A 19193-nucleotide genomic window follows, 5' to 3' on the forward strand; every position below is an offset into this window, starting at 1 on the left:
AATCCCAAACTAATTCCACTGTCCCATTCTCTCCCCATAGCCTTGTATCAATTGCTAACTAATCCCACTGCCCCACTCTCTCCCCATAGCCTTGTATCAAACCCCAAACTAATCCCACTGTCCCATTCTCTCCTCCATAGCACAATCCCAAACTGTATCAATCCCAAACTAATTCCACTGTCCCATTCTCTCCCCATAGCCTTGTATCAATTGCTAACTAATCCCACTGCCCCACTCTCTCCCCATAGCCCTGTATCAATCCCCAAACTAATTCCACTGTCCCATTCTCTCCCCATAGCCCTGTATCAATCCCCAAACTAATCCCACTGTCCCATTCTCTCCCCATAGCCCTGTATCAATCCCCAAACTAATTCCACTGTCCCATTCTCTCCCCATAGCCTTGTATCAATTGCTAACTAATCCCACTGCCCCACTCTCTCCCCATAGCCCTGTATCAATCCCCAAACTAATCCCACTGTCCCATTCTCTCCCCATATCCCTGTATCAATCCCCAACCTAATCCCAATGTCCCATTCTCTCCCCATAGCCTTGTATCAATTGCTAACTAATCCCACTGCCCCACTCTCTCCCATAGCCCTTGGTCAATTTAAAACTCATCCCAATATCTCACTCTCTCCCCATAGCCCTGCTTCAGTTTGTTCCACTAGGAGATGCAATGGCCTCTACCTGAGCCACTTCCAGCACTTCATACTGCAACAACCATTAGATAGGAACATTTCTCCCAACATCTCTCCTCACTCTGTTCGATTAGATGACCCCTCATCGTGACTCTCCACAAAATGCAAAACATCTTTCCCCACTTATCTTGAACATCTTAAAAGCCTTAGTGTACTTAAGTCCTCCAGAAGGCACTGGATAAAATTCCACACGACAGGCTTTTAGTTAAAGCTGTAGTGAACCACGGAACAACAACAAAAACAACTTGTATTTATATAGCGCCTTTAGCATAATAAAAGGTCCAAGGCCCTTCACAGGAGCATTATAAAGCAAAATTTGATACCAAGCCATTTAAGGAGATATAAATGGAGATGGCCAAAAACTTAGTCCAAGAGGTTTTAAGGAGCATCATAAAGGAGAAAAGAGAGGTAGAGAGACAGAGAGGTGTAGGGAGGGAATTCCAGAGCACAGAACTTAGGCAGCTGAAGGCAGGGACACGAACGGTGCAGGAATTAAAATCAGGAATGTTTAAGAGGTCAGAATTAGGTGGATATCAACAGATATCTCAGAAGGTTATAAGGCTGGAGGAGATTATTGATATACCCTGGTTTCCAATATGAGGGACTGTCTCACTATCCCCACCCTGGTTTCCAGTGTAAGGAGTGATTGCCTTTAACAGTGATGTTCCTTTAAGATTTTAGTATGCTAATGAGCTAAGTACCAGTACGCAGTCATGTGCCCCAGAGTCAGAGTCACTCTGCAACTGTAACACCCAGAGGCAGGTTCTGTAAATAGTTAGCTCTGTACTGTATATAATAGTTGGCTGTAATAAACCTGTTTGAAATCTTCAGCAAACTAGACTCCACGCATCTCATTTATGTTACATCAGACAACATAAAAAGAACTCATTACATTGGTGGCAGCTCCTCATTACAAGGGACTGTCTCGCTATCCCCACCTGGTTTCTAGTGTAAGGGACTGGCTCACTACCCTCACCCTGGTTTCCGATGTAAGGGACTATCTCACTATCCCAGACCTGTACCTTGTGTCCAGTATAGGCAACTGGCTTAATCTGTTAAGACTGAGATGATAGATTTATTGTTGAGTAAGGATATCGAGAGATATGGAACAAATGGATTTGAGGTACAAATCAGCCATGATCTAAGTGAATGGTGGATCAGACCTGAAGGGATGAATGGCCTCCTCCTGTTTGTCAGTTGGCGCGGGAGTTACATCTAATGCAATGGCCATCTTGTGTTTCTGGCTGATTACCCGGGGTCACGGATTGAACACGTTTTAAGTGTGACTGAGGAGCTTTTCTGTCTCTTGTCCTGGTGGAGCGTGTAAGTGGGAATGAAGTCATGATGCTGCAGACTTTCAGGGCACCTGTTGGTCTGTGCAGAGTGACCAGCATGGCCCTATCCCTATTCTGAGAACATCAAGGCCAGGATCATGGCATGGGGCACACTTCCTTGGTGGGGCCCATTACCAGATGTGATCTGATGAAGGCCCGATAAAACTCTTCCTCCCCATTGTATCCCAGCTCCTGAGAGATGAAATTGTGACGTGGTGCACAAACCTTTGGTGGGGCCCACTTCCACGATTCACTGGCCTGGCAGGTGCTATGGCAATTGAAAGCTGGGGCAGGGCAATCCCTGACAACTGAGGGGATCCTGGCCCTAATCTTAGAATCACCTTCCCTTCATGCCATTTGCAGTGGGAAGGGAGCAGGGGGTTGAGTAGAATCTCAGTTCCTGAAAACGATTGGGCAGAGGGGTTTGAGGATAAAGTCGGTTGTGGTACTTGATTCTAAGAAAGTAAGAACATAAGAAATAGGAGCAGGAGTAGGCCATAAGGTCCCTCGAGCCTGCTTCACCATTCAATGCAATCATAGTTGATCTTCTGCGTCACTCCACTATCCTGCCAGCAAATAATATCCCTTGATTCCCTGAAGAACCAAAAATCCATTTCAGTCTTGAGTATGCTCAATGATGGAGCATCCACAACCCTTTGGGTTGGAGAATTTCAAAGATTCACAATCCTCTGAGTGAACAAATTTCTCCTCAAATTACTACATAAATGGTTGGTGTTACGGTCACATATGAGGGGTCGAAGGGCTTCCCTCTTTTCCCTCTCCTTGTATCACCACAACAGGTTTAATTCTTTCTTAAAGGACTTAAAAACTTAAAGAACTTAAATTACTGGCCAGTTCAGCAGGTGTTTGATTATTTACTAGCTATGATCATAACAAGAACCAATTGGACAGGCTTTCTTGAGTCATAGAGTCATAGAGTTATACAACACAGAAACAGGCCCTTCGGCCCATTGTGTCCGTGCCAGCCATCGAGCACCTAACTATTCTAATCGCATTTTCCAGCACTTGGCCTGTAGTCTTGTATGCTATGGCGTTTCAAGTGCTCATCTAAATACTTCTTAAACATTGTGAGGGTTCCTGCCTCTACCACCTCTTCAGGCAGTGCGTTCCAGATTCCAACCACCCTCTTGGTGAAAAAATAGTTCCTCAAATCCCCTCTAAACCTCCTGCCCCTTACCCGAAATCTATGCCCCCTGGTTATTGAAATCTCCGCGAAGGGGAAAAGTTTCTTCCTATCTAACCTATCAATGCCCCTCATAATTTTGTATCCCTCAATCAGGTCCTCCCTCAGCCTTCTCTGCTCTAAGGAAAACAACCCTACCCTTTTCAGTCTCTCTTCATAGCTGAAATTCTCCAGCCCAGGCAACATCCTGGTGAATCTCCTCTGCACCCTCTCCAATGCAATCACATCCTTCCTGTAGTGTGGTGACCAGAACTGTACACAGTACACCAGCTGTGGCCTAACTAGCGTTTTATACAGCTCCATCATAACCTCCCTGCTCTTTTATTCTATGCCTCGGCTGATAAAGGCAAGTATCCCAGATGCCTTCCTAACCACCTTATCTACCTGAGCTGCTGCCTTCAGTGATCTATGGACAAGTACACCAAGGTCCCTCTGTACTTTCTGTACATCTGCAAACTTATACCTCCTATATTCATGTTTAAATCATTAATGTACACTATAAACAGCAAGGGTCCCAACACCGATCCCTGTGCGTTACACCACTGGTAACAGGCTTCCAATCGCAATTACCCTCTGCCTCCTTCCCCGAAGCCAACTTTGGATCCAATTTGCCAAATTGCCCTGGATCCCATGGGTTCTTACCTTCTTAACCAATCTCCCATGTGGGACCTTATCAAAAGCCTTACTAAAGTCCATGTAGACTACATCAACTGCTTTACCCTCATCTACGTATCTAGTCATCACCTCAAAAAATTCAATCAAGTTAGTTAGACACGACCTCCCCCTGACAAAGCCATGCTGACTATCCCTGATTAATCCCTGCCTCTCCAACTGGAGATTAATCCTGTCCCTCAGAATTTTTTCCAATAGTTTCCCAACCATAGATGTTAGACTCACTGGCCTGTAATCAACCGGTTTATCCCTGCTACCCTTCTTGGATAATGGCACCACATTCGCTGTCATCCAGTCCTCTGGTACCTCTCCTGTGGCCAGACAGGATTTGAAAATTTGTGTCAGAGCCCCTGCTATCTCCTCCCTTGCCTCACATAACAGCCTGGGATACATCTCATCTGGGCCTGGGGATTTGTCCACTTTTAAGCCCGCTAAAACAACTAATACTTCCTCCCTTTCAATGCTAATATGTTCAAGTATATCACAATCCCCTCCCTGATCTCTTCACCTATATCGTCCTTCTCCATAGTGAACACAGATGAAAAGTAATCAGTTAAAACCTCACCTATGTCCTCCGCTCCACACACAGATTGCCACTTTGGTCCCTAATGGACTCCACTCTTTCCCTGGTTATCTGCTTGCCCTTAATATACTTATAAAACGCCTTAGGATTTTCCTTTATCTTGCCTGCCAGTGTTTTTTCATGTCCCCTCTTTGCTCTCCTAATTACTTTTTTAAGTACCCCCCTACACTTTCTATACTCCTCTAGGGTCTCTGCTGTTTTCAGCGCTCCAAATCTGCCATAAGCCTCTTTTTTTTCCCTGATCCAATCCTCTATATCCCTTGACATCCAGGGTTCCCTGGACTTGTTGGTCCTACCCTTCACCTTAACGGGTACATGTTGGCTCTGAACCGTCACAATTTCCTCTTTGAATGACTCCCACTAGCCTGATGTAGATTTTCCTACAAGTAGCTGCTCCCAGTCCACTTTGGCCAGATCCTGTTTTGTCATAATGAAATTGTCCTTCCCCCTATTCAGTACCTTTATTTCCAGCCCGTCTTTGTCCTTTTCCATAACTACCTTAAATCTTACTATCCCCAACATGCTCCCCCACTGGCACTTGTCCAGCTTCATTCCCTACTGCCAGTACTGCCCCTTCTCTTGTAGGACTTTCTACGTACTGGCTCAAAAAGCTCTCCTGTATGCATTTTAAGAATTCCGCCCCCTTTAAGCCTTTTACACTCAGACTATCCCAGTTGATATTAGGTAAGTTGAAATCCCCTACTATTATTACCCTATTATTTTTATACCACTCTGAGATTTGCCTGCATATCTGCTCCTCTATCTCTCTCTGACTGTTTGGAGGCCTATAGTTCACTCCCAGCAAAGTGTTTGCCATTTTTTGTTTTTAAGTTCTACCCATATGGCCTCATTTGAGGAACCTTCTAAGATATCATCCCTCCTTACTGCAGTAATTGACTCCTTGATCAACAGTACAATGCCACCCCATCTTTTAAACGCTCCCCTGTCACATCTGAAGATTCTATACCCTGGAATATTGAGCTGCCAGTCCTGCTCCTCCCTCAACCATGTCTCTGTGATAGCAATAATATCATATTCCCATAACACATATCAATGTGTTAATCAATGCGCTCAATTCATCTGCCTTACTAGTAAGACTCCTTGCATTAAAATAGATGCAGTCCAGCCTTGCATTTTTCGGTTGTGCCTTAACAGGTCTATATTTGCTCAGCCTTCCAGACTGACTCAGTTTCTCTTCTATATTTGACTGTGCATCACCCCCTACTGTGCTTCCACTCTGTATCACATTCCCCTGCCAAATCTGTTTAACAACCCCCCCCCACCCCCTCTACAACAGCACTAGCAAACCTCCCAGCAAGGATGTTGGTCCCGTTCTGGTTCAGGTGCAACCCGTTCAACTTGTACAGGTCCCACCTTTGCCAGAAGCTTTTTAATCTGCTACCTAGCTCCCTAAATTCTTGTTGCAGGACCTCATCCCTCTTTTTACCTATGTTGTTGGTACCAATGTATACCACGACCTCTGACTGCTCCCCCTCCCCCTTCAGAATGTCCTGCAGCTGCTCCGTGACATCCTTGACCCTAGCACCAGGGAGGCAGCATACCATCCTGGAGTCACGTTTGCGGCCACAGAAACGCCTATCTGTACCCCTTACGATAGAATCCCCTATCACTATAGCTCTTCCACTCCTTTTCCTCTCCTGCTGTGCAGCAGAGCCATCCATGCTGCCGCAACCTTGGCTGTTGCTGCTTTCCCCGGGGAGGCCAGCACCCCCAACAGTATCCAAAGCAGTATATCTGTTTGAGAGGGGGATGGCCACAGTGAACTCCTGCACTACCTGCCTGTGCCTACTACTCCTCCTGGTGGTCACCCATCCCTTTTCTGCCTGAGCAGCCATTACCTACGGTGTGACCACCTCACTAAACGTGCTGTCCACGACGTCCTCAGCATCGCGGATGCTCCACAGTGAATCCACCCACAGCTCCAGCTCCGTAATGCGGGTAGCCAGTAGCTGCAGATGGATACACTTCCTGCACTCATGGTCATCAGGGACACTGGAAGCGTCCCTGATTTCCCACATAGCGCAGGAGGAGCAGATCATGGGTGAAAACTCTCCTGCCATGACTTACCTTTAGATTAATTAGTTACTCCCTTAATTAAAAAATATTAATTACTCTAGGGGCCTTGTTCTACTCCAAACACTACCCACTACAATCTAAATTACACTAATTAAAAAAAAACACACTTTAGTTGTACTCACTTTATCACTTGCGTTTTTTTTAAAAAAGCAACTTTCCCCTTATTTTGTTTAAGCTATTTAAATTGACTAACAGCTGTTACTTACCCAACCAAGCACCTTGCAGATTTCCCGTGATGTCACTGTAAGTCTTTTTTTTCCTTAACAAAGAAAGAGGTTAACTTTATTGTACTTAAACCAAACTAATGAAAATAATAAACCATGCACCAACTTTCACTCACACACACGCACACACACACTAGAGGTTTATACACACACAAATAGGTTACAGAGTGGGGAAAGGTAGATTATTTGAGTTGGAGTCCATAAAAACGGGGTATAAGGTCTGTGGGGTTTGGTGATTTGGCTGGCTTCCAGCTGAATTTAGTGGTCCTGCGGCTTTTAGTTTGAAGAGGTAGATGACTGGTTCGGTGGGTCTCTTGGAGACTACAGTGTGGATGATTTCCTCCAGCAGGCTTTCTGATTGTAGCCAGAGTGTGCGACAGGCAGAATTCGAAGCTTGTAAGCTGAAATGTAGAGAGAGAGAGAGACCCTCTTAGGTCTGCATGTGTCACAATCCAGAAGCTTCTCTTCTCTCTGCTGCAGAAAGACAGATGCTTAAAATCACAGATGGGGAGGGGCTTGCCACATGACAGTCACTCAATGATTCAAACATGGCAGTTGGCAGTATTTCTTCTGGCTAAAAGAAAAAGAACAAGTAGTTCCCTTAAAATTCCTGGGTCTTGGTTCTTGCTGGGATATGAGCAGCCATTTCATCTCCCTTCTCACAGGCCTTGCAATGTAGGATACAGTGTTGCAAACTAAGTGGCCATCCTAAGCTGCCAGCAAAGTCATCTTTTCTTATCTGCCCTTTTTAAAATTTCTTCCAAAAAAAATTCAGATAACCAGTCAGTGGATTAAAGAAAATTATCATTCAGCAAAGCAAGTTGGCTAACAATAGTTAACAAAATTGAGGCTCATGGAATAGGAGGGCGAGTGTCAGCTTGGATAAAAATTTGGCTTAAGGACAAAAAACAGTGAATCGTGGTAAATGGTTATTTATCAGACTGGAGGTTGGTAGACAAAGGCCACCACTTTTTTGATATTTATAAATGACTTGGATATTGGAATACAGAGTAAAATTTCAAAATGTGCCGATGGTACCAAACTTGGAGGACTGGCAAACAGTGAGGATAATACCATTCGACTGTAACAGGACATAGATAGGCTAGCATAATGGGTAGGCAAGTGGCAGATGGAATTGAATACAGAGAATGTGAGATGATGCATTTTGGCAGAAGGAATAGGCAGAGGCGATATGTACTCAATGGCACAGTTCTAAAGAGTGTGCAGGAGCAGAGGGACCTGGGGGTGCATGTGCAAAGATCTTTGAAGGTGGCAGGACATTTTGAGAGAGTGGTTCATAAAACATATGGGATCTTGGGCTTCATAAATAGAGGCATTGAGTACAAAAGCAAGGAAGTTATGGTGAACCTTTATAAAGCTCTGATTAGGCCACAACTAGAGTATGGTGTCCAGATCTGGTCACTACAGTTTAGGAAGGATGTGAGGGTACTTGAGAGGTTGCAGAGGAGATTTACCAGAATGGTTTCAGGGATGAGGGAGTTTACTACAAGGTTAGGTTGGAAAAGCCTGTGTTGTTCTTGGAAGCAAAGGAGATTGAGGGGAGACTTGGTAGAAATGTACAAGATTATGGCAGGTTTGGATAGGGTAGACAAAGCAAAGCTGTTCCCATTAGCTGATGGTACGAGGACTAGGGGACACAGATTTAAGGTTTTGGGCAAGAGATGCAAGGGGGATGTGAGGAAAAACTTTTTTAAACAGCCCATCGTAATGACCTGGAACTCGCTGCCTATGAGGGTGGTAGAAGTGGAAAGAATCAATGATTTCAAAAGGAAATTGGATAGGCACTTGAGGGAAATAAACATGCAGGGCTCTGGGGATAGAGTGGGAGAGTAGGACAGATTGGATTGCTCTACAGGGAGCCGGCATGGACTCAATGGCTGAATGGCCTCCTTCTGTGCCATATGACTCTAAGGGCCTAATTTTCCCGGCTCATTGGAAATGGGCTGGGAGGTGGGAGGGCTAGCCATATGACAGAGGAAGGAGTCTGAAGGGGAGCCGGACGTCTTCCCGTCACTATGGCTTGTTGCCAGCGGCGGGAACCTTGGTGGCACGTACACCCACTGGGCGGCTAATTGAGTCACTTATGTGGTCAATTATGGGCAACTTCCTGCCCTTGTGGGCACTTTGCCTGTTTTGGGAGGGCCCGCCGTCGCCTGGGGACACATCCAGGTAAAGACTGGTGGCCTCCCAGTGGGCTCTGGGCATTGGGGACCCTCCTTGATGGGTGCTCCATGATCCACAGAGGCCCCACCCCTCACCCCGGCGATGCTCGTGATTTAGTGAGTTGTTGACACCAAGTTTTAGTCACTCTGTGACTTTCCGTTCCACAGATCGTGTACGATGAAGGCCCTCTCTATGTGTTCGCCAAGAATGAAGACGTGCGGAAGCAGTGGATCAAAGAGCTCAACAGCAGTTACGTGCCGCCAATTACTAAACTGACCTCATTTCAGGTTGATTAACATCAGAAAGGAACAGTTACTTGTGAGGTTACAGGGCAAATCTGTCACTCATTGGGTGGGGGAAGGGATGAATTCTGTTTTGCTGTTGCCTCAAGATACAGATATAAAAACAAAACCAGGTTGCAGTTTATTGGATGTCTATTCAAAGTTTCGGATGCTTATGAATCCTAATGGCCCAAAGCTGTCCTTGGAAACGGGGCAAACAGAAGCCACTTTAGCCTATGCCTGCCTGACAGCAACAATAACTTGCATTTGTATAGTGCCTTTAACGTAGTAAGACGTCCCAAGGTGCTTCACAGGAACGTTATCAGACAAAATTTGACACTGAGCTGCATAAGGAAATATGAGGATAGGTGACCTAAAACTTGGTCAAAGTGGTGGGATTTAAGGAGCATCTTAAAGGAGAAAGGTCTGGTGGAAAGGTTTAGGGAGGGAGTTGCAGAGCTGAGAGCCTTAGCAGTTGAAGGCAAGGCACCAATGGTAGACAATTTAAAGACAAAGATACAAAAGAGGTCAGGATTATAGGACTGCAAATCTCTCGGACAGTGGTAGAGCTGGAGGAGATTACAGAGATAGGGAAGGGGCGAGGCCATGGAGAGATTTGAAAGCAAATATGAGAATTTTAAAATCGAGGCATTGTTGGACTGGGAGCCAGTGTAGGTCAGTGAGCACAGGGATGAATGGGACGAGGTGTGAGTTAGGACATGGGCAGCAGAGTTTTGGATGAGCTCACGTTTACGGAGGGTGTGAGCTTGGTAGGTTACCAAGACTGCATTGGAGTAGTCAAGTCTGGAGGTAACAAATGCATGCATGAAGGTTTCAGCAGCAGATGAGCTGAGGCAGGAGCAGATACAGATGATGTTACGGAGGTGGAAGTGGGGAGATTTGATGATGCAGAGGATATGGGGTTGAAATCGAAACTCAGGGTCGAATAGGGCATGAAAAGGTTATGAACAGTCTGAGTACTGGCAGTTCATACTCCTGTCCACCGATTGCAGGAGTTATGTGTTGGGCCATGACACATTCATGTTTTAAATCATACTAAGTTGGTCCCCACCGGGGAGGGACACTGGGAAAAGGGAAAGGTTGGAAAAACTACATTTTGAAAGCAGGCTGCAGTCTGGGCAGCCCACGGCCCTGTGAACACTTGCAGTTGCTCTCTGGCCCTTTAAAATTTCAAACCCAATCAATGGTACACAGAGGCACAAGGCATCAGCATCCCTTGAAACCAGAGTCAGTCTGGCAGAAATGATATAAAAAAGTAGGGCTGAATTTTTAGTGCCCACTGCTGATTTCGGTGGCAGGCGAAAAAAAACTGCTGCAATCTTCTGTTCGGCAGCTCAATTAAAGAGCTGGGGCAAGCTGCACCCCCCCCGCCGCACCCCCACCAGCTGATCACGGGGAGGAGTGGGCTGTCCGTCCCCAGCAATGGCGTCAGCTGCCTGTGCGCGGGCACTGAAGCCATTTTTAAAAGGCTGTCAGCCCTACCGGGAAATTTAAAGACTTAAAGGTAAAGTAAATAAAAAGACATTACTTCTGCCCCCCCCCCTCACAACCACCCCCATCAACAATTAAACTAATTATTTGCCCTTCCCTCAGAAAAATCTAACCTTGTCCATTTGACCTTCACCCCCACCAAACTGCACAAACTTTAAACTCCAACCCTTCCAACCATCCCCTACACCCGCGACGTCAATTTGACCCCGTTTCTCCTCCCCCCCCTTCCACACTGCGAAACTTACTTCCACCCCCTTGTCCACCAATGTGGCGCCTCGTTTCCGCGAAAGGTATCCGAATGTGCGAGAGTGCCGGTCGCTGGGCTGCTAATCGCAGCGGGACATCTGGTGGCGAAGTGAGGGCTGTTCATTCATTCATTTTAATTTGTTTAAATATTCAAATTGGGGTCCCGTCGCCAAGCGGCATGAGAGCCTCAACAAGACAGCGCCACCACCAGTAATATCGGGCCAGGCCCTCCCGGCGTCGGGGAGCATGGTGGCCCTCTCCAAGGGGCATCTTCAGGACCCCCTGCCCCCGCCATGGAACCCGACGCCTGGGGGAGCAGAAACTCTAGCCCGTATTGTGTTCATCTTTGTGATAATTGGCAATGTGTCAATCTCTGTAATAGTCAGCAGTGTGTTCATCTGTGTGCTGGTCAGCAGTGTGTTAATCTGTGTGATAATAAGCAGTGTGTTAATCTGTGTGATAGTCAGCAGTGTGTTAATCTGTGTGATAGTCAGCAGTGTGATAATCTGTGTGATAATAAGCAGTGTGTTAATCTGTGTGATAATCAGCAGTGTGTTAATCTGTGTGATAATCAGCAGTGTGTTAATCTGTGTGATAGTCAGCAGTGTGTTAATCTGTGTGATAATCAGCAGTGTGTTAATCTGTGTGATAGTCAGCAGTGTGTTAATCTGTGTGATAATCAGCAGTGTGTTAATCTGTGTGATAATAAGCAGTGTGTTAATCTGTGTGATAGTCAGCAGTGTGTTAATCTGTGTGATAATAAGCAGTGTGTTAATCTGTGTGATAGTCAGCAGTGTGTTAATCTGTGTGATAATCAGCAGTGTGTTAATCTGTGTGATAATCAGCAGTGTGTTAATCTGTGTGATAGTCAGCAGTGTGTTAATCTGTGTGATAATCAGCAGTGTGTTAATCTGTGTGATAATCAGCAGTGTGTTAATCTGTGTGATAGTCAGCAGTGTGTTAATCTGTGTGATAATCAGCAGTGTGTTAATCTGTGTGATAATAAGCAGTGTGTTAATCTGTGTGATAGTCAGCAGTGTGTTAATCTGTGTGATAATCAGTAGTGTGTTAATCTGTGTGATAATCAGCAGTGTGTTAATCTGTGTGATAGTCAGCAGTGTGTTAATCTGTGTGATAGTCAGCAGTGTGTTAATCTGTGTGATAATCAGCAGTGTGTTAATCTGTGTGATAGTTAGCAGTGTGTTAATCTGTGTGATAATCAGCAGTGTGTTAATCTGTGTGATAGTCAGCAGTGTGTTAATCTGTGTGATAATCAGCAGTGTGTTAATCTGTGTGATAATAAGCAGTGTGTTAATCTGTGTGATAATCAGCAGTGTGTTAATCTGTGTGATAATCAGCAGTATGTTAATCTGTGTAATAATCAGTAGTGTGTTAATCTGTGTGATAATCAGCAGTGTGTTAATCTGTGTGATAGTCAGCAGTGTGTTAATCTGTGTGATAGTCAGCAGTGTGTTAATCTGTGTGATAGTCAGCAGTGTGTTAATCTGTGTGATAGTCAGCAGTGTGTTAATCTGTGTGATAGTCAGCAGTGTGTTAATCTGTGTGATAGTCAGCAGTGTGTTAATCTGTTTGTTAATCAGCAGTGTGTTAATCTGTGTGATAGTCAGCAGTGTGTTAATCTGTGTGATAATCAGCAGTGTGTTAATCTGTGTGACAGTCAGCAGTGTGTTAATCTGTGTGATAGTCAGCAGTGTGTTAATCTGTGTGATAATCAGCAGTGTGTTAATCTGTGTGATAATAAGCAGTGTGTTAATCGGTGTGATAGTCAGCAGTGTGTTAATCTGTGTGATAGTCAGCAGTGTGTTAATCTGTGTGATAGTCAGCAGTGTGTTAATCTGTGTGATAGTCAGCAGTGTGTTAATCTGTGTGATAGTCAGCAGTGTGTTAATCTGTGTGATAGTCAGCAGTGTGTAAATCTGTGTGATAATCAGCAGTGTCTTAATCTGTGTGATAGTCAGCAGTGTGTTAATCTGTGTGATAGTCAGCAGTGTGTTAATCTGTGTGATAGTCAGCAGTGTGTTCATCTGTGTGATAGTCAGCAGTGTGTTAATCTGTGTGATAGTCAGCAGTGTGTTAATCTGTGTGATAGTCAGCCGTGTGTTAATCTGTGTGATAATAAGCAGTGTGTTAATCTGTGTGATAGTTAGCAGTGTGTTAATCTGTGTGATAGTCAGCAGTGTGTTAATCTGTGTGATAGTTAGCAGTGTGTTAATCTGTGTGATAGTCAGCAGTGTGTTAATCTGTGTGATAGTTAGCAGTGTGTTAATCTGTGATAGTCAGCAGTGTGTTAATCTGTGTGATAGTTAGCAGTGTGTTAATCTGTGTGATAATCAGCAGTGTGTTAATCTGTGTGATAGTCAGCAGTGTGTTAATCTGTGTGATAATCAGCAGTGTGTTAATCTGTGTGATAGTCAGCAGTGTGTTAATCTGTGTGATAATCAGCAGTGTGTTAATCTGTGTGATAATCAGCAGCGTGTTAATCTGTGTGATAGTCAGCAGTGTGTTAATCTGTGTGATAATCAGCAGTGTGTTAATCTGTGTGATAATAAGCAGTGTGTTAATCTGTGTGATAGTCAGCAGTGTGTTAATCTGTGTGATAATCAGTAGTGTGTTAATCTGTGTGATAATCAGCAGTGTGTTAATCTGTGTGATAGTCAGCAGTGTGTTAATCTGTGTGATAGTCAGCAGTGTGTTAATCTGTGTGATAATCAGCAGTGTGTTAATCTGTGTGATAGTTAGCAGTGTGTTAATCTGTGTGATAATCAGCAGTGTGTTAATCTGTGTGATAGTCAGCAGTGTGTTAATCTGTGTGATAATCAGCAGTGTGTTAATCTGTGTGATAATAAGCAGTGTGTTAATCTGTGTGATAATCAGCAGTGTGTTAATCTGTGTGATAATCAGCAGTATGTTAATCTGTGTAATAATCAGTAGTGTGTTAATCTGTGTGATAATCAGCAGTGTGTTAATCTGTGTGATAGTCAGCAGTGTGTTAATCTGTGTGATAGTCAGCAGTGTGTTAATCTGTGTGATAGTTAGCAGTGTGTTAATCTGTGTGATAGTCAGCAGTGTGTTAATCTGTGTGATAGTCAGCAGTGTGTTAATCTGTGTGATAGTCAGCAGTGTGTTAATCTGTGTGATAATCAGCAGTGTGTTAATCTGTTTGTTAATCAGCAGTGTGTTAATCTGTGTGATAGTCAGCAGTGTGTTAATCTGTGTGATAATCAGCAGTGTGTTAATCTGTGTGACAGTCAGCAGTGTGTTAATCTGTGTGATAGTTAGCAGTGTGTTAATCTGTGTGATAATAAGCAGTGTGTTAATCGGTGTGATAGTCAGCAGTGTGTTAATCTGTGTGATAGTCAGCAGTGTGTTAATCTGTGTGATAGTCAGCAGTGTGTTAATCTGTGTGATAGTCAGCAGTGTGTTAATCTGTGTGATAGTCAGCAGTGTGTAAATCTGTGTGATAGTCAGCAGTGTGTAAATCTGTGTGATAATCAGCAGTGTGTTAATCTGTGTGATAGTCAGCAGTGTGGTAATCTGTGTGATAGTCAGCAGTGTGTTAATCTGTGTGATAGTCAGCAGTGTGTTCATCTGTGTGATAGTCAGCAGTGTGTTAATCTGTGTGATAGTCAGCAGTGTGTTAATCTGTGTGATAGTCAGCAGTGTGTTAATCTGTGTGATAGTCAGCCGTGTGTTAATCTGTGTGATAATAAGCTGTGTGTTAATCTGTGTGATAGTTAGCAGTGTGTTAATCTGTGTGATAGTCAGCAGTGTGTTAATCTGTGTGATAGTTAGCAGTGTGTTAATCTGTGTGATAGTCAGCAGTGTGTTAATCTGTGTGATAGTTAGCAGTGTGTTAATCTGTGTGATAGTTAGCAGTGTGTTAATCTGTGTGATAGTCAGCAGTGTGTTAATCTGTGTGATAGTCAGCCGTGTGTTAATCTGTGTGATAATAAGCAGTGTGTTAATCTGTGTGATAGTTAGCAGTGTGTTAATCTGTGTGATAGTCAGCAGTGTGTTAATCTGTGTGATAGTTAGCAGTGTGTTAATCTGTGTGATAGTCAGCAGTGTGTTAATCTGTGTGATAATCAGCAGTGTGTTCATCTGTGTGATAGTCAGCAGTGTGTTAATCTGTGTGATAGTCAGCAGTGTGTTAATCTGTGTGATAGTCAGCAGTGTGTTAATCTGTGTGATAGTTAGCAGTGTGTTAATCTGTGTGATAGTTAGCAGTGTGTTAATCTGTGTGATAGTCAGCAGTGTGTTAATCTGTGTGATAGTTAGCAGTGTGTTAATCTGTGTGATAGTCAGCCGTGTGTTAATCTGTGTGATAATAAGCAGTGTGTTAATCTGTGTGATAATCAGCAGTGTGTTAATCTGTGTGATAGTTAGCAGTGTGTTAATCTGTGTGATAGTTAGCAGTGTGTTAATCTGTGTGATAGTCAGCAGTGTGTTAATCTGTGTGATAGTCAGCCGTGTGTTAATCTGTGTGATAATAAGCAGTGTGTTAATCTGTGTGATAGTTAGCAGTGTGTTAATCTGTGTGATAGTCAGCAGTGTGTTAATCTGTGTGATAGTTAGCAGTGTGTTAATCTGTGTGATAGTCAGCAGTGTGTTAATCTGTGTGATAATCAGCAGTGTGTTCATCTGTGTGATAGTCAGCAGTGTGTTAATCTGTGTGATAGTCAGCAGTGTGTTAATCTGTGTGATAGTCAGCAGTGTGTTAATCTGTGTGATAGTTAGCAGTGTGTTAATCTGTGTGATAGTTAGCAGTGTGTTAATCTGTGTGATAGTCAGCAGTGTGTTAATCTGTGTGATAGTTAGCAGTGTGTTAATCTGTGTGATAGTCAGCCGTGTGTTAATCGGTGTGATAATAAGCAGTGTGTTAATCTGTGTGATAATCAGCAGTGTGTTAATCTGTGTGATAGTCAGCAGTGTGTTAATCTGTGTGTTAGTCAGCAGTGTGTTAATCTGTGTGATAGTCAGTAGTGTGTTAATCTGTGTAATAGTCAGTAGTGTGTTAATCTGTGTGATAATCAGCAGTGTGTTAATCTGTGTGTTAGTCAGCTGTGTGTTAATCTGTGTGATAATCAGCTGTGTGTTAATCTGTGTGATAGTCAGCAGTGTGTTAATCTGTGTGATAGTCAGCAGTGTGTTAATCTGTGTGATAGTCAGCAGTGTGTTAATCTGTGTGATAATCAGCAGTGTGTTAATCTGTGTCATAGTCAGTAGTGTGTTAATCTGTGTGATAATCAGTAGTGTGTTAATCTGTGTGATAGTCAGCAGTGTGTTAATCTGTGTGATAATCAGCAGTGTGTTAATCTGTGTGATAATCAGCAGTGTGTTAATCTGTGTGATAATCAGCTGTGTGTTAATCTGTGTGATAGTCAGCAGTGTGTTAATCTGTGTGATAGTCAGCAGTGTGTTAATCTGTGTGATAGTCAGCAGTGTGTTAATCTGTGTGATAATCAGCAGTGTGTTAATCTGTGTCATAGTCAGTAGTGTGTTAATCTGTGTGATAATCAGTAGTGTGTTAATCTGTGTGATAGTCAGCAGTGTGTTAATCTGTGTGATAGTCAGCAGTGTGTTAATCTGTGTGATAATCAGCAGTGTGTTCATCTGTGTGATAGTCAGCAGTGTGTTAATCTGTGTGATAGTCAGCAGTGTGTTAATCTGTGTGATAGTCAGCAGTGTGTTAATCTGTGTGATAGTTAGCAGTGTGTTAATCTGTGTGATAGTTAGCAGTGTGTTAATCTGTGTGATAGTCAGCAGTGTGTTAATCTGTGTGATAGTTAGCAGTGTGTTAATCTGTGTGATAGTCAGCCGTGTGTTAATCGGTGTGATAATAAGCAGTGTGTTAATCTGTGTGATAATCAGCAGTGTGTTAATCTGTGTGATAGTCAGCAGTGTGTTAATCTGTGTGTTAGTCAGCAGTGTGTTAATCTGTGTGATAGTCAGTAGTGTGTTAATCTGTGTAATAGTCAGTAGTGTGTTAATCTGTGTGATAATCAGCAGTGTGTTAATCTGTGTGTTAGTCAGCTGTGTGTTAATCTGTGTGATAATCAGCTGTGTGTTAATCTGTGTGATAGTCAGCAGTGTGTTAATCTGTGTGATAGTCAGCAGTGTGTTAATCTGTGTGATAGTCAGCAGTGTGTTAATCTGTGTGATAATCAGCAGTGTGTTAATCTGTGTCATAGTCAGTAGTGTGTTAATCTGTGTGATAATCAGTAGTGTGTTAATCTGTGTGATAGTCAGCAGTGTGTTAATCTGTGTGATAATCAGCAGTGTGTTAATCTGTGTGATAATCAGCAGTGTGTTAATCTGTGTGATAGTCAGCAGTGTGTTAATCTGTGTGATAATCAGCAGTGTGTTAATCTGTGTGATAATCAGCAGTGTGTTAATCTGTGTGATAATCAGCAGTGTGTTAATCTGTGTGATAATCAGCAGTGTGTTAATCTGTGTAATAGTCAGCAGTGTGTTAATCTGTGTAATAGTCAGCAGTGTGTTAATCTGTGTGATAGTCAGCAGTGTGTTAATCTGTGTGATAGTCAGCAGTGTGTTAATCTGTGTGATAGTCAGCAGTGTGTTAATCTGTGTGATAATCAGCAGTGTGTTAATCTGTGTGATAATCAGCAGTGTGTTAATCTGTGTGATAGTCAGCAGTGTGTTAATCTGTGTGATAGTCAGCAGTGTGTTAATCTGTGTGATAATCAGCAGTGTGTTAATCTGTGTGATAATCAGCAGTGTGTTAATCTGTGTGATAATCAGCAGTGTGTTAATCTGTGTGATAATCAGCAGTGTGTTAATCTGTGTGATAGTCAGCAGTGTGTTAATCTGTGTGATAATCAGTAGTGTGTTAATCTGTGTAATAGTCAGCAGTGTGTTAATCTGTGTGATAGTCAGCAGTGTGTTAATCTGTGTGATAATCAGCAGTGTGTTAATCTGTGTGATAATCAGCAGTGTGTTAATCTGTGTAATAGTCAGCAGTGTGTTAATCTGTGTGATAGTCAGCAGTGTGTTAATCTGTGTGATAGTCAGCAGTGTGTTAATCTGTGTAATAGTCAGCAGTGTGTTAATCTGTGTGATAGTCAGCAGTGTGTTAATCTGTGTGATAGTCAGCAGTGTGTTAATCTGTGTGATAATCAGCAGTGTGTTAATCTGTGTAATAGTCAGCAGTGTGTTAATCTGTGTAATAGTCAGCAGTGTGTTAATCTGTGTGATAATCAGCAGTGTGTTAATCTGTGTGATAGTCAGCAGTGTGTTAATCTGTGTGATAATCAGCTGTGTGTTAATCTGTGTAATAGTCAGCAGTGTGTTAATCTGTGTAATAGTCAGCAGTGTGTTAATCTGTGTGATAGTCAGCAGTGTGTTAATCTGTGTGATAATCAGCAGTGTATTAATCTGTGTGATAGTCAGCAGTGTGTTAATCTGTGTGATAGTCAGTAGTGTGTTAATCTGTGTGATAGTCAGCAGTGTGTTAATCTCTGTGATAATCAGCAGTGTGTTAATCTGTGTGATAGTCAGCAGTGTGTTAATCTGTGTGATAATCAGCAGTGTGTTAATCTGTGTGATAGTCAGCAGTGTGTTAATCTGTGTGACAGTCAGCAGTGTGTTAATCTGTGTAATAGTCAGCAGTGTGTTAATCTGTGTAATAGTCAGCAGTGTGTTAATCTGTGTAATAGTCAGCAGTGTGTTAATCTGTGTGACAGTCAGCAGTGTGTTAATCTGTGTAATAGTCAGCAGTGTGTTAATCTGTGTGACAGTCAGCAGTGTGTTAATCTGTGTAATAGTCAGCAGTGTGTTAATATGTGTAATAGTCAGCAGTGTGTTAATCTGTGTAATAGTCAGCAGTGTGTTAATCTGTGTAATAGTCAGCAGTGTGTTAATCTGTGTGATAATCAGCAGTGTGTTAATCTGTGTGATAGGCAGCAGTGTGTTAATCTGTGTAATAGTCAGCAGTGTGTTAATCTGTGTAATAGTCAGCAGTGTGTTAATCTGTGTGATAATCAGCAGTGTGTTAATCTGTGTGATAGGCAGCAGTGTGTTAATCTGTGTAATAGTCAGCAGTGTGTTAATCTGTGTAATAGTCAGCAGTGTGTTAATCTGTGTGATAATCAGCAGTGTGTTAATCTGTGTGATAGGC

General features: G+C 43.1%; 1 protein-coding gene across 3 annotated transcripts in view; it reads left to right on the forward strand.

Moving 5' to 3' along the window:
• btk (Bruton agammaglobulinemia tyrosine kinase) overlaps positions 1–19193 on the forward strand; it is a 738635-nt gene that overhangs the window by 341891 nt on the left and 377551 nt on the right. For all 3 annotated transcript variants that reach the window (XM_068047893.1, XM_068047894.1, XM_068047895.1), the window contains exon 4: positions 9164–9245. In XM_068047893.1, the coding sequence (XP_067903994.1) occupies positions 9164–9245 (82 nt within the window). The remainder of the gene's footprint in view (positions 1–9163; positions 9246–19193) is intronic.

This window comes from Heterodontus francisci, chromosome 15 (assembly GCF_036365525.1).
Source record: "Heterodontus francisci isolate sHetFra1 chromosome 15, sHetFra1.hap1, whole genome shotgun sequence".
Classification (NCBI taxonomy): Eukaryota; Metazoa; Chordata; class Chondrichthyes; order Heterodontiformes; family Heterodontidae; genus Heterodontus; species Heterodontus francisci.